At 45.0% G+C, this 16,532-nt stretch overlaps 1 protein-coding gene across 1 annotated transcript; it reads left to right on the top strand.

Moving 5' to 3' along the window:
• The first annotated feature begins 468 nt into the window (after window positions 1-468).
• Window positions 469-1,856, top strand: LOC123053302 (loricrin). Its single transcript, XM_044476764.1, has 2 exons — window positions 469-1,136; window positions 1,256-1,856. The coding sequence occupies exons 1-2, from the start codon at window positions 558-560 to the stop codon at window positions 1,463-1,465; spliced, it is 789 nt and encodes a 262-aa protein (XP_044332699.1). The 5' UTR covers window positions 469-557; the 3' UTR covers window positions 1,466-1,856.
• The last annotated feature ends 14,676 nt before the right edge of the window (window positions 1,857-16,532 follow it).

The raw sequence follows: 16,532 nt of genomic DNA on the forward strand, positions 1-16,532 counted from the left end.
TATGCTTGTGATTGTTTGTTTTATATATAAAGCGGGGCGAAAGCCTATTTCGGTATATGAAATTATGTACTAAATTGATCAATTAACGAGTATTTGGCCTAAAGTGTGCTATGAAAGCCTATTTCGGTAATGACACATTTCACTCTACAAATGCCGAGTTTCAACAAGTTTACTCCGTTGAGATGAAGGTTAGAGGCGACTTGCTTACGGATACACCCTTGATGGATGCTAGAGGAAGAAGGGTTTGGCACCCCTAAAAATTGTATCTTTCAAATTTTGTATGGTTGTTTCTATAAGGGTTTGTTTACTTAAATATGACCAAAAAGCACTATGAAAAACTTCCAATTTGTTTGATTTCAGCAGCACGTAGGCTGCAAAGGAACCATGATCTGCTTGCCAAACTGACCGTCGTGCCCGTGTCCTCTAGACACGGATGTGCTCCCTCTATAAATACTCCACGTTGCGGTGCTCTTAGTACAAAGCAGTGAGCTCTAAACTAGTGAGCCGTGAGCCCGTGACAAGTTTGTTTCTCTCCCGTAGTCCCACACTCGAACGAGATGGCTGACGAGTACGGCCGCGGCGGCTACGGCAGGTCCGCTGCCGGCGACGACTACGACAACAAGACCAGCAACGAGGGCTACGACCGCCGAGAAGGTGGCTACAACAAGTCCGGCGCCGACGACTACGAGCACGAGCGCAGCAGCGGCCGCGGTGGCTACAACAAGTCCACCGGCGACGACGAGTACAGCGGCGCCGGGTACAAGAAGTCCGGAGGCGACAACTACGACACCGGTTACAACAAGCAGTCCAGCAACGAGGAGTACGGCCGCAACAAGCCCGGCAGCGACGACTACGACCGCAGCGCCGGCGGGTACAAGAAGTCCGGCGACGATGAGTACAGCGGTGGCGGGTACAAGAAGGCGGGTGGCGACGACGAGTACAGCGGTGGCGGGTACAAGAAGTCGGGGGGCGACGACGAGTACAGCGGCGGCGGGTACAAGAAGTCCGGCGGCGACGACACAGAGTACGGGTCGTCCAGGGACGAGACCGAGAAGTACAGGAAGGAGGAGAAGGAGCACAAGCACAAGGAGCACCTCGGCGAGATAGGCACCCTCGCCTCCGGCGCCTTCGCCATGGTACGTACATCCCGAACGATATTTCGTCGCGCAAAAATTTTAGGCGCTCGAACGCACGTTTCCACTGATGATGATTCATGGTGCGAATTAAGGGGCCATGTATATATGGATGTGTGTAGTACGAGAAGCACCAGGTGAAGAAGGACCCGGAGAACGCGCACCGACACAAGATCGAGGAGGAGGTGGCCGCGGTGGCGGCCGTGGGCAGCGGCGGTTACGCGTTCCACGAGCACCACGAGAAGAAGGAGTACAAGGAGTCGGCAGAGGACGGCGAGGACGAGGAGTCCGGCCGCGGCGAGGGGAAGAAGAAGCACCACTTCTTCGGCTAAGCTAGCCAGCTGCTGCTGATCGATCCGCGATTCAGCCAGCTGCTAGCACACCTATACGCATACGCGCGAGCGTGCGTCCAATAAGAGCCAGGAATTTGTGCGTATATACGGCTCGTTATGTATACGTACTACGTACGTTTGGCCGGTGTGCCTGTTTTTTTTTAACATCCGGTGTGCCTGTGTTGCTGCTGCGCCCTGCGTGCATGTTTTTTCTTTTTGAAAATGGAGGTGTACCCTCGGCCCTCTGCATCATAATGATGCATGCAACCATCTTATTAAAGCATATCAAAGTAGCACAAAGTGTGGAATATGTATTTAACTTGCTGCGTGTCTACGCATGTATTGTTGTATGTATTGTTTCTGCATGAATATGGTATCAAGAATTCAATCAGTTCTTTCGTTTCCGGGCGTGACGAAATCCTGGCCGCTCCATCGGTGCGCTCCCATCACTCGTCAGTCATGATAGCATGCATATGATGAACTTAATTTAGAGGATTGGACTTTCTCAAGGTTTTTGCATATGCATGTGGTTCGATTTATATGTTTGCATTCTATAGGAAATTTTCAGAAATTCCTTGCACTGCATTTTCCTTAAAAAATTGTTACCCATTCACATCTCTTGGAAAGTAGATTCACATTTTTGTCTAGCTTATTGAAAGTTAAAGACTTATTTTACCAACATTGTAAGAAAATTCTTGGAGACGGTAAAAATATCAGGTTCTGGGAAGATTAGTTGGTAGGTGACAAACCTTTGAAAGTGGCTTATCCTATACTCTATCCCCTCCGTCGTCCGTCCCATAATATAAAAGCGTTTTTCACACTGCACTAATATGAAAAACGATCTTATATTATAAGACGGAGGGAGTATATGTTAAGTTTTTTTATCACAACATCTATGTGGCTGATTCCATTGAGAAAGGTAGGGATAATTTTACTCTCACAAGAACTATATATTCAATGTATTGGCTCTAGTGGGTACAACATATCATGTTGCAAGTGTCTACGATGAGGAGTGATGCTTATGTAGGGTTAGGTGTCTTCACTCGAGAAGGTTTTGCATGTGGCATAGATGGAGCTCTATCAAGTTATTTGTGTTTTCGGTTGTAATGATACTTTATTTGAACTAGCCTTGAGCTAGATTTGTATTAGACTATGTTATTCTCGATCATTTTGATGTAATACAAGGATACATTTTTATTTGGTATTACATCAGTATCATGTGTGCTGGCGATTCGATTCAGGGGCTAGCATGGTAAGCACATAGACCTGAACCTTGTTAAGTTGGTCATTATACTTGCTCTATACCTAACTGCCAGGAAGTTTCACTTTCTTTCTCCTCATGCCACGATTGGATTTTGAAACTGCGCGACGCACGTACATGCACCACCGTGCACAAATAATCACCGGCGAACCATGGTGACTGGACGACGAAAATACCTTCCCATTAATGGCCTCCACCACTCCCCCTAATTTCCAAGGCGTTCGTTTGGATGGCCATGCGGCTTCATCCCTAACTATAAAAGCTCGACGGCGGGCGTCCCCATCACTAAAGCCCTAAACGCCACCCTTGAGGGAGTCCTGGATTAAGGGGTCCTCGGGCGTCCGGGCTATGTGACGTGGGCCGGACTGATGGGCCATGAAGATACTCCCTCCGTCCCAAAATAAGTGTCTCAACTTTGTACTAACTCTAGTACAAAGTTGTACTAAGCTTAAGACACTTATTTTGGGACAGAGGGAGTACAAGACATAAGACTTCCTCCCGTGTCTGGATGGGACTCTTCTTTGCATGGAAGGCAAGCTTGGCGTTCGGATATGAAGATTCCTTCCTCTGTAAACCGACTCTGTACAACCCTAGGCCCCTCCGGTGTCTATATAAACCGGAGGGTGTAGTCCGTAGAGGCAATCACAATCATACAGGCTAGACATCTAGGGTTTAGCCATTACGATCTCGTGGTAGATCGACTCTTGTAATCCTCATATTCATCAAGATCAATCAAGCAGGAAGTAGGGTATTACCTCCATCAAGAGGGCCCGAACCTGGGTGAACATCGGGTCCCCCGTCTCCTGTTACCATCGACCTTAGACGCACAGTTCGGGACCCCCTACCCGAGATCCACCGGTTTTGACACAGACATTGGTGCTTTCATTGAGAGAGATCCGCTGTGTTGTCGCCAGAAGGTTCGATGGCTCCATCCATCATCTACAACAATACCGCCCTGAGGGAGGTCTTTCTCCCCGGCCAGATCTTTGTGTTCGGCGGCTTCGCACTGCGGGCCAACTCGCTTGGCCGTCTAGAGCAGATCGACAGCTACGCCCCAGATCACCAGATTAGTTTTGGAAGCCTGGATTATGTCGCGGATATCCGAGGAGACTCGATCTTCCAAGGGTTCGCAACCCCAACCCCCGCTCTGGCCTTAGATCCGGAGCACATCACCAGGTCCGAAGACGGGATTCTCGAGCCCGCTGGACTCTCTGCGGCCATTAAGCTAGCATGGGAGAGCCAGGAAGTAGTATCAACGGCAATCATCATGAAGCCAGACTCTTCTCCGAACACTGGCCCCGAACCCTCGGAGTCCGCATTATTTGAGCTCGGCCAATGGATTTTCTTCCCGCCGTACTCCACAGACTCTCTTTTCCCTGGCCGAACCTCGCCTTTAAGCGAGGCTCTGGACCTAATGCGATCACTCGTCATTACAAAGGAGCAACATCCGAATTACGCCCAGCCCAGACTAGGGGCTGAGGGCGGGGAATTTACGTCCCACCCACCACCCAATTCATAGCCATTGTCGAGGACCTTACCGACATGCTTGACCGTAACTCCGAAGACATCTATGGTATGGACGTTGATGCTGGAGACGAACAAAGCCAAAACCCGCCGCATACCACACGCTGGGCAGCCACCCCCACATTCTATGTATGCATGGTAGATACGCCAAGAGAGGGTGGCGGTGTGGGCAGTAAGGATCCAATCAAGGACAACAACGCTGATAAACCACCAAAGAAGCGGCATCAGCGACGCCGCTCAAAATCACGCCGTGGCAAGGAAAGCAATACCAGCAATGGAGACAATGACACTCCGGAGAACGCCGAAGACCCAGATGCCCCCGTCAAACCAACACACGAACATGAGGATAGGGAGGAGGGGCAGGGTAACCCTGACGAGCCAGTCGGAAGCGAGGACTCGGAGGACAGCAATTGCATACCACCCTCCGAAGACGACATAAGCCTCGGTGACGAAGATTTCATCGTGCCAGAGGAGCCCCTCGAGCAAGAATGCTTTAGGCAACAGCTCATCGCAACTGCGAGGAGCCTGAAAAGGAAGCAGCAACGGCTTCAAGCCAAACGGGATACGCTCAACGACAGATGGACTAATGTCCTGGCGGTCGAAGAATACGACCTTGCACGACCAACCAAAAGCTACCCGAAGCATAAGCTGCTACCTCAATTCAACGACGAGGCATGGGAGCCCGTACCATCAGCGCGTAACGCGGCTGACCGACCACCACGCGGCCGGGACAAAACGGAAACTCAAGCCGAACACCAGCCCATACTACCTCGCCGTAAAGATAGAGACACAACAGCTCGGGGATATACATATGACCTGCGGCATGACCTGGAAAATAGAGCAGGTTAGACCAGATCGATCTACGGATCGCGGGGGCGTGCCCTGGCGCACGATGACGGCTATCTAGCCGGACGTAACAAGCATAACCACGTCCGGGCCGAAAACCGCAAACGGACTCCATCCGAACTACGTCGCGACTTGGCCCGATATAGAGGTGCCGCACACCCCCTCTGCTTCATTGATGAAGTAATGGAGCATGGATTCCTAGAAGGGTTCAAACCCATGAATATTGAATCATATGATGGAACAACTGACCCCGTAGTATGGATTGAGGATTTTCTTCTCCATATCCACATGGCCCGCGGTGATGATCTCCACGCCATTAAATACCTCCCACTAAAATTAAAGGGACCAGCCCGGCACTGGCTAAACAGCCTCCCAGAGAACTCCATTGGCAGTTGGGAAGACTTGGAAGACGCCTTTCACGATAATTTCCAAGGTACATATGTCCGGCCTCCGGACGCTGATGACCTCAGTCACATCATCCAGCAGCCCGGAGAATCAGCCAGGAAACTCTGGACTAGGTTCCTAATTAAAAAGAACCAAATTGTCGACTGTCCGGATGCCGAAGCACTCGCGGCCTTTAAACACAGCGTCCGCGACAAGTGGCTCGCCCGCCACCTCGGCCAAGAAAAGCCAAAGTCCATGGCAGCTCTCACCGCACTAATGACCCACTTTTGCGCGGGAGAAGATAGCTGGCTCGCTCGTAGAAGCAATAGAGCAAGCGATCCTCGCACCTCCGAAGTCAGGGACGGCAATGGCAAGCCACGACGCAATAAAGAAAGCGTCGCAACAATAATGCAGGAACCCAAGACACAATGGTCAACGCCGAATTTAGTGGCTCCAAAATCGGTCAACAGAAGAAGCCATTTAAGGCAAACAAAGGTGGTCCATCCAGTCTAGACAAGATATTGGATCGGCCTTGTCAGATCTATGGCAGGCCCGACAAACCCACCAACCATACCAACAGAAATTGTTGGGTTTTCAAACAAGCCGGCAAGCTCAATGCCGAACACAAAGGGAAGGGGCCGCCCAGTGACAGTGAAGAAGAGGAAGCTCACCTACCGAGCAACGGGGGACAAAAGCAATTTCCCCCCGAAGTAAAAACAGTAAACATGATATACGTGACGCATACCACTGAAAGGGAGCGCGCCATTGATGCGTCTCCAACGTATCTATAATTTTTTATCGTTCCATGCTATTATATTATCTGTTTTGGATGTTTAATGGGCTTTATTATGCACTTTTATATTATTTTTGGGACTAACCTACTAACCGGAGGCCCAGTGCAAATTGCTATTCTTTATTGCCTATTTCAGTGTTTCGCAGAAAAGGAATATCAAACGGAGTCCAAACGGAATGAAACCTTCGCGAGGATCGTCTTTGGAACAAACGCAATCCAGAAGACTTAGAGTAGACGTAAAGGAAACCACGAGGTGGCCACGAGGTAGGAGGGCACGCCCAGGGGGGTAGGCGCGCCCCCCCTCGTGGGCCCCTCGTAGCTCCACCGACCTACTTCCTTCACCTATATATACTCATATACCCTGAAAACATCTAGGAGCACCACGAAACCCTATTTCCACCGCCGCAACCTTCTTTGCCCGTGACATCCCATCTTGGGGCCTTTTCCGGCGCTCCGTCGGAGGGGGAATCGATCACGGAGGGCTTCTACATCAACACCATAGCCTCTCTGATGATGTGTGAGTAGTTTACCACAGACCTTCGGGTCCATAGTAATTAGCTAGATGGCTTCTTCTATCTCTTTGGATCTCAATACAAAGTTCTCCTTGATTCTCTTGGAGATCTATTCGATGTAATACTTTTTGCGGTGTGTTTGTCGAGATCCGATGAATTGTGGGTTTATGATCAAGATTATCTATGAATAATATTTGGTTCTTCTCTGAATTCTTATATGTATGATTTGATATCTTTGCAAGTCTCTTCGAATTATCAGTTTGGTTTGGCCAACTAGATTGATCTTTCTTGCAATGGGAGAAGTGCTTAGCTTTGGATTCAATCTTGCGGTGTCCTTTCCCAGTGGCAGCAGGGGCAGCAAGGCACATATTGTATTGTTGCCATCGAGGATAAAAAGATGGGTTTATATCATACTGCTTGAGTTTATCCCTCTACATCATGTCATCTTGCTTAATGCGTTACTCTGTTCTTATGAACTTAATACTCTAGATGCATGCTGGATAGCGGTCGATGTGTGGAGTAATAGTAGTAGATGCAGAATCGTTTCGGTCTACTTGTCACGGACGTGATGCCTATATACATGATCGTGCCTAGATATTCTCATAACTATGCACTTTTCTATCAATTGCTCGACAGTAATTTGTTCACCCACCGTAGAATTTGCTATCTTGAGAGAAGCCACTAGTGAAACCTATGGCCCCCGGGTCTATCTTCCATCATATTAATCTCCCGTCAACTAGCTATTTCTGTCGCCATTTATTTTGCAGTCTTTACTTTTCAATATATACCATAAAAATACCAAAAATGTTTATCTTATTATCTCTATCAGATCTTACTTTTGCAAGTGGCTGTGAAGGGATTGACAACCCCTTTATCGCGTTGGTTGCAAGGTTCTTAATTGTTTGTGCAGGTACGAGGGATTTGCATGTAGTCTCCTACTGGATTGATACCTTGGTTCTCAAAAACCGAGGGAAATACTTACGCTACTTTGCTGCATCACCCTTTCCTCTTCAAGGGAAAACCAATGCATGCTCAAGAGGTAGCAAGAAAGATTTCTGCCGCCGTTGCCGGGGAGATCTACGCACAAGTCAAGACATACCAAGTACCCATCACAAACTCTTATCCCTCGCATTACATTATTTGCCATTTTCCTCTCGTTTTCCTCTCCCCCACTTCACCCTTACCGTTTTATTCGCCCTTTTTCCGTTCTTCTCTATTCGCTTGCTTCTTGTGTCTCCGTGTGTTAGATCATTTGTGTGGTCGTCATGGCTAGTCCTTCTATCATTGTTAGTACTCCCGATCATAAAGTTCTTAATTTTAAACAAAGGGAGGGAGAAAATCTAAAAGATGCCTGGTATAGAATTTGCAATGCTCAGAATAGATCTACTAGGAAGCAATCCACTTCCGTTCTTCTTCGCAATTTTTATGTAGGCATCACTCCTTGGAATAGATATATTCTTGATACCATTACCGGAGGGAATTTATTGGGTAGTCATACTTTTGATTCTTATAATGCTATGGTAGATTTATTCGGCCCACCACCTCTTTTGGTAAATGGAACTACTTTAACTTTGGAACATGTGATGCAAAGGCTTGAAATTATTGAAAATAAAGTTGCCACTATAGAGTTGATTGAGAATTTGGATGAAAATATCCACAACCAAATTACCCAATATGGATCTAAGGTAGGAGTTACTCTGAATTTTTTTAAAGAAAAGGAACCCATGGTTAACGAAAAGATAGATTAAGATTCCACAAGAATTGATAAACTTGAGGATATTATTACCAACTTAGGGTCTGCCTTTTCTTTCGTAAGAAATACTCCAAATCCTCCTACTACCAAAGTTGCTAAATTGATGTATGTTCCTAAAAATAAGGGTGAATCTTCTAGTAAGGAAAAAGCGGATCTCAAGTCAATAAGTGTTCACCCCAACTTTTTTGCTATCATTAAGGAACCCTTTGCTACAAATGAATTTCTTGATTTCTTGCCTAGGAGTTTGATCATTAATAAAAAGAAGGAAGGTCCTACGGGTTATATGTGTTCAATTGAAGAATTGCATGCCAAAGATGATAATACCTAGATCTATTCTTGGTTTTATGCCTAGCTAGGGGCGTTAAACGATAGCGCTTGTTGGGAGGCAACCCAATTTTATTTTTCGTTCCTTGCTTTTTGTTCCTTTTTAGTAATAAATAATTCATCTAGCCTCTGGTTAGATGTGGTTTTATGTTTTAATTAGTGTTTGTGCCAAGTAAAACTTGTAGGATCTTCTTGGGTGATAATTATTTGATCTTGCTGAAAAAATCAGAAACTTTCTACTCACGAAAACAATTGTCAAAAATCACCAGAAAGTGATAAAATACTGACTCCAATTGCAGTAGATCAATAAAAACATTATATAGGTAGTCCTATTTTGGTAGAGTTTTCTGAGTTACAGAAGTTTGCGTTTGATATAGATTACTACGGACTGTTCTGTTTTTGACAGATTCTGTTTTTCGTGTGTTGTTTGCTTATTTTGATGAATCTATGCCTAGTATCGGGGGGTATGAACCATAGAGAAGTTGGAATACAGTAGGTTTAACACCAATATAAATAAAGAATGAGTTCATTACATTACCTTAAAGTGGTGGTTTGTTTTATTTCGCTAACGGAGCTCATGGGATTTTCTGTTGAGTTTTGTGTTGTGAAGTTTTCATGTTTTTGGGTAAAGATTTGATGGATTTTGGAACAAGGAGTGGCAAGAGCCTAAGCTTGGGGATGCCCAAGGACCCCAAGGTAAAATTCAAGGACAACCAAAATCCTAAGCTTGGGGATGCCCCGGAAGGCATCCCCTCTTTCGTCTTCGTCTATCGGTAACTTTACTTGAGGCTATATTTTTATTCACCACATGATATGTGTTTTGCTTGGAGCGTCTTGTATGATTTGAGTCTTTGCTTTTTAGTTTACCACAATCATCCTTATTGTACACACCTTTTGGAGAGACACACATGAATCAGAATTTATTAGAATACTCTATGTGCTTCACTTATATCTTTTGAGCTAGATAATTTTGCTCTAGTGCTTCGCTTATATCTTTTAGAGCATGGTGGTGGTTTATTTTATAGAAATTATTGATCTCTCATGCTTCACATATATTATTTTGAGAGCCTTTTAGAACAGCATGGTAATTTGCTTTGGTTAAAATCTTAGTCCTAAAGTGACGAGCATCCAAGATAGGTATAATAAAAACTATCATATAAAGTGCATTGAATACTATGAGAAGTTTGATTGTTTATGATTGTTTTGAGATATGAAGATGGTGATATTAGAGTCATGCTAGTTGAGTAGTTGTGAATTTGAGAAATACTTGTGTTAAAGTTTGTGATTCCCGTAGCATGCACGTATGGTGAACCGTTATGTGATGAAGTCGGAGCATGATTTATTTATTGATTGTCTTCCTTATGAGTGGCGGTTGGGGACGAGCGATGGTCTTTTCCTACCAATCTATCCTCCTAGGAGCATGCGCGTAGTACTTCGTTTCGATAACTAATAGATTTTTGCAATAAGTATGTGAGTTCTTTATGACTAATGTTGAGTCCATGGATTATACGCACTCTCACCCTTCCACCATTGCTAGCCTCTCTAATACCGCGCACCTTTCGCCGGTATCATACACCCACCTTATACCTTTCTCAAAACAGCCACCATACCTACCTATTATGGCATTTCCATAGCCGTTCCGAGATATATTGCCATGCAACTTACCACCGTTTCGTTTATTATGACACGCTTCATCATTGTCATATTGCTTTGCATGATCATGTAGTTGACATCGTATTTGTGGCAAAGTCACCTTTATAATTCTTTCATACATGTCACTCTTGATTCATTGCATATACCGGTACACCGCCGGAGGCATTCACATAGAGTCATATTTTGTTCTAAGTATTGAGTTGTAATTCTTGAGTTGTAAGTAAATAAAAGTGTGATGATCATCATTATTAGAGCATTGTCCCAAGTGAGGAAAGGAAGATGGAGACTATGATTCCCCCACAAGTCGGGATGAGACTCCGGACTAAAAAAAAGAGAAAGAAAAGAGGCCATAAAAAAAGAGAAAGGTCCAAACAAAAAAGGGAGAAAAGAAAAAATGAGAAAAAAAGAGAGAAGGGACAATGTTACTATCCTTTTACCACGCTTGTGCTTCAAAGTAGCACCATGATCTTCATGATAGAGAGTCTCCTATGTTATCACTTTCATATACTAGTAGGAATTTTACATTATAGAACTTGGCTTGTATATTCCAATGATGGGCTTCCTCAAATGCCCTAGGTCTTCGTGAGCAAGCGAGTTGGATGCACACCGACTTAGTTCCTTTTGTTGAGCTTTCATACACTTATAGCTCTAGTGCATCCGTTGCATGGCAATCCCTACTCACTCACATTGATATCTATTGATGGGCATCTCCATAGCCTGTTGATACGCCTAGTTGATGTGAGGTTATCTTCTCCTTTTTTGTCTTCTCCACAACCACAATACTATTCCACATATAGTGCTATCTCCATGGCTCATGCTCATGTACTGCGTGAAAATTGAAAAATTTGATAACATCAAAAGTATGAAACAATTGCTTGGCTTGTCATCGGGGTTGTGCATGATTTAAATATTTTGTGTGATGAAGGTAGAGCATAGCCAGACTATATCATTTTGTAGGGTTAACTTTCTTTGGCCATGTTATTTTGAGAAGACATGATTGCTTTATTAGTATGCTTGAAGTATTATTATTTTTATGTCAATATTAAACTTTTGTTTTGAATTTTTCGGATCTGAACATTCATGCCACAATAAAGAAAATTACATTGAGAATTATGCTAGGTAGCATTCCACATCAAAAATTCTGTTTTTATCATTTACCTACTCGAGGACGAGTAGTAATTAAGCTTGGGGATGCTTGATACGCCTCCAACGTATCTATAACTTTTGATTGTTCCATGCCATTATATTATCTGTTTTGGATGTTTAATGGGCTTTATTATGCACTTTTATATTATTTTTGGGACTAATCTACTAACCGGAGGCCCAGTGCAAATTGCTGTTTTTTTGCCTATTTCAGTGTTTCGCAGAAAAGGAATATCAAACTGAGTCCAAACGGAATGAAACCTTCGCGAGGATTGTTTTTGGAACAAACGCAATCTAGGAGACTTGGAGTAGACGTAAAGGAAGCCACGAGGTGGCTGATGTCTACTACGCAACCTTCTTCTTGTAGACGTTGTTGGGCCACCAAGTGCAGATGTTTGTAGGACAGTAGCAAATTTCCCTCAAGTGGATGACCTAAGGTTTATCAATCCGTGGGAGGCGTAGGATGAAGATGGTCTCTCTCAAACAACCCAGCAACCAAATAACAAAGAGTCTCTTGTGTCCCGAACACACCCAATACAATGGTAAATTGTATAGGTGCACTAGTTCGGCGAAGAGATGGTGATACAAGTGCAATATGGATGGTAGATATAGGTTTTTGTAATCTGAAAATATATAAACAGCAAGGTAACTAATGATAAAAGTGAGCGTAAACAGTATTGCAATACTAGGAAACAAGGCCTAGGGTTCATACTTTAACTAGTGCAAGTTCTCTCAACAATAATAACATAATTGGATCATATAACTATCCCTCAACATGCAACAAAGAGTCACTCCAAAGTCACTAATAGCGGAGAACAAACTAAGAGATTATTGTAGGGTATGAAACCGCCTCAAAGTTATTCTTTCTGATCGATCTATTCGAGAGTCCGTAGTAAAATAACAAGAAGCTATTCTTTCCGTTCGATCTATCATAGAGTTCATACTAGAATAACACCTTAAGACACAAATCAACCAAAACCCTAATGTCCCCTAGATACTCCAATGTCACCTCAAGTATCCGTGGGTATGATTATACGATATGCATCACACAATCTCAGATTCATCTATTCAACCAACACAAAGAACTTCAAAGAGTGCCCCAAAGTTTCTACCGGAGAGTCAAGACGAAAACGTGTGCCAACCCCTATGCATAAGTTCACAAACGGAACCCGCAAGTTGATCACCAAAACATACATCAAGTGGATCATGTGAATATCCCATTGTCACCACAGATAAGCGCATGCACGACATACATCAAGTGTTCTCAAATCCTTAAGGACTCAATCCGATAAGATAACTTCAAAGGGAAAACTCAATCCATTACAAGAGAGTAGAGGGGGAGAAACATCATAAGATCCAACTATAATATCAAAGCTCGCTGTACATCAAGATCGTACCATCTCAAGAACACGAGAGAGAGAGAGATCAAACACATAGCTACTGGTACATACCCTCAGCCCCGAGGGTGAACTACTCCCTCCTCGTCATGGTGAGCGCCGGGATGATGAAGAGGGCCACCGGTGAGGGATGCCCCCTCCGCAGGGTGCTGGAACAGGGCCCCGATTGGTTTTTGGTGGCTACAAAGGCTTGCGGCGGCGGAACTCCCGATCTAGGTTATTTTCTGGAGGTTTCAGTATTTATAGGAATTTTTGGCGTTGGTCTCACGTCAGGGGGGTCTCCGGGTTGTCCATGAGGCAGGGGCCCACGCCCAGGGGGTGGGCGCGCCTCCCACCCTCGTGGGCAGCCCGGGACTCTTCTGGCCCAACTCTTTTACTCCGGGGTCTTCTTTTGGTGCAGAAAAAATCATCAAAAATTGGTACGTCAATTGGACTCTGTTTGGTTTTCCTTTTCTACAATACTTAAGAACAAGGAAAAAACAGAAACTGGCACTGGGCTCTAGGTTAATAGGTTAGTCCCAAAAATCATATAAAATAGCATATAAATGCATATAAAACATCCTAGATGGATAATATAATAGCATGGAACAATAAAAAATTATAGATACGTTGGAGATGTATCAGTGGCCACGAGGTAGGAGGGCGCGCCCTGGGGGGTTGGCGCGCCCCCACCCTTGTGGGCCCCTCGCAGCTCCACCGACCTACTTCCTTCGCCTATATATACTCATATACCCTGAAAACATCCAGGAGCACCACGAAACCCTATTTCCACCGCCGCAACCTTCTGTACCCGTGAGATCCCATCTTGGGGCCTTTTCCGGCGCTCCGTCGGAGGGGGAATCGATCACGGAGGGCTTCTACATCAACACCATAGCCTCTCCGATGATGTGTGACTAGTTTACCACAGACATTCGGGTCCATAGTTATTAGCTAGATGGCTTCTTCTCTTTCTTTGGATCTCAATACAAAGTTCTCCTCGATTCTCTTGGAGATCTATTCGATGTAATACTTTTTGCGGTGTGTTTGTCGAGATCCCATGAATTGTGAGTTTATGATCAAGATTATCTATGAACAATATTCGGTTCTTCTCTGAATTCTTATATGTATGATTTGATATCTTTGCAAGTCTCTTTGAATTATCTGTTTGGTTTGGCCTACTAGATTGATCTTTCTTGCAATGGGAGAAGTGCTTAGCTTTGGGTTCAATCTTGCGGTGTCCTTTCCCAGTGACAGCAGGGGCAACAAGGCACATATTGTATTGTTGTCATCGAGGATAAAAAGATGGGGTTTATATCATATTGCTTGAGTTTATCCCTCTACATCATGTCATCTTGCTTAATGTGTTACTCTGTTCTTATGAACTTAATACTCTAGATGCATGCTGGATAGCGGTCGATGTGTGGAGTAATAGTAGTAGATGCATAATCGTTTCGGTCTACTTGTCACGGACGTGATGCCTATATACATGATCATGCCTAGATATTCTCATAACTATGCACTTTTCTATCAATTGCTCGACAGTAATTTGTTCACCCACCGTAGAATTTGCTATCTTGAGAGAAGCCACTAGTGAAACCTATGGCCCCCGGGTCTATCTTCCATCATATTAATCTCCCATCAACTAGCTATTTCTGTTGCCGTTTATTTTGCAATCTTTAGTTTTCAATCTATACCATAAAAATACCAAAAATATTTATCTTATTATCTCTATCATATCTCACTTATGCAAGTGGCCATGAAGGGATTGACAACCCCTTTATCGTGTTGGTTGCAAGGTTCTTAATTGTTTGTGCAGGTATGAGGGATTTGCGTGTAGTCTCCTACTGGATTGATACCTTGGTTCTCAAAAACTGAGGGAAATACTTACGCTACTTTGCTGCATCACCCTTTCCTCTTTAAGGGAAAACCAACGCATGCTCAAGAGGTAGCAGCCATAAAGCCGTACGCCCCAAAATTCAACCCATGGGCGGCCTGCTCGATCACTTTTGATCACAAGGACCACCCAACCAGTATCCGTCACGGAGGTTCGGAAGCTCTGGTCCTCGATCCAATTATCGGCGGATTCCATCTCACGCGAGTCCTCATGGACGGCGGCAGTAGCCTCAATTTACTCTACCAAGGCACTGTCCGCAAAATGGGCATTGACCCTTCAAGGATCAAGCCCACCACAACTACCTTCAAGGGAGTAATACCCAGCGTAGAAGCTTACGGCACAGGCTCAATTTCACTGGAAGTCGTCTTCGGTTCACCGGAAAACTTCCGACGCGAAGACTTGATCTTCGATATTGTCCCATTCCGCATTGGCTACCACGCACTGCTCGGGCGGACCACTTTTGCTCGTTTCAATGCGGTCCCAAACTACGCCTATCTAAAGCTTAAGATGCCCGGTCCACGCGGCACCATAACGATCAATGGCAACACGGAACGCTCCCTCCGCACTGACGGGCACACTGTGGCAATCATAGCCGAAGTACAAAGCGGCCTCCTCAAGCCGCATATCTCATCGGTCATTAAAACCGCCGGCCTCTACTACACAGGACCGGTCAATTTTAGAGCTGGATTAGCAGCTCCGCCTCCGTCGTTCGCCTCTTATACCCGCGGAGTTTGCACCGCGCATACATAATCATGCACTCAAAATACCTTGGTCATCGATGGAGGCACAATACGGACAGGTCTACAAAGCGGTTCGTCCGGACTTTAGCCTTCTCTCTTTCCTAACTATTCTCTTATCTTTTTGCCACAGGTTAATCAATACCTGTCCGTCCTATGGACCTGAAAGGACTCTTTATGAGCCCGGCTTTCCTACAAGTAACCAGGGATTGCTCCCTTTAAGAAAGCCTTTTTGCGGAAGCACAGGCAGCGCAGACATGCGACAGGAGGTCCAAAAGATTTTTTGTAGACCAAAAACTTTATTTGAAACCTGTACAAAGCCTTTTTCCTCAGCCCTCGACCCCTGGCATGTAAAATGGCCTGGGTGGTGGTGTCATAATCTGTAAGATTACGTTCGACGTATCAATCAGATTTTAGTGAACATAATCCGTCTTTAGTATTTGCTTTTCCGCATACAAACGTACCTTGTTTCTTCGGTTGTTTCACGCAGACACCTGGGCACAAATCGCCAGGGGCTTGATACGGCAACATGTGGGTTGCCGAAAAAGTCCGAACAGCTCTATAGCATACTTCGGCGTCATGAGTTTGGCATTATATGCATCAGCTTCGAATCATGTCTTTGGTCAATAGTTGGGTTGCCTGGCTCCTGTGCTTGCTACCCTACGTTCGTCTTATCGGCTAGGGTAGTAAAGGGAGAACTACTGCGATTGTGTTTCCGGTTCACCTGGTCAAACACCTCAGTAGAGAAAGCCGAAAACTGACTGTCATGATGCGGCGAGAGCTGGTCAACCACTCGGTGACTTATCAGAATCTTTTGCGATTTTTTTCGTATTACACGAAGGACCGTTTCTCTGGTCACCTATGTAA

The sequence above is a fragment of the Triticum aestivum genome, chromosome 2D, assembly GCF_018294505.1.
Source record: "Triticum aestivum cultivar Chinese Spring chromosome 2D, IWGSC CS RefSeq v2.1, whole genome shotgun sequence".
NCBI lineage: Eukaryota > Viridiplantae > Streptophyta > Magnoliopsida > Poales > Poaceae > Triticum > Triticum aestivum.

What these genes read in the sequence shown, in the direction of transcription:
- LOC123053302 (XM_044476764.1), top strand. Translation starts at nt 558, where the DNA reads ATGGCTGACGAGTACGGCCGCGGCGGCTACGGCAGGTCCGCTGCCGGC. An exon ending in CCTCCGGCGCCTTCGCCATG is followed by an intron (nt 1,137 to 1,255) that starts GTACGTACATCC and finishes GGATGTGTGTAG; the next exon opens with TACGAGAAGCACCAGGTGAA.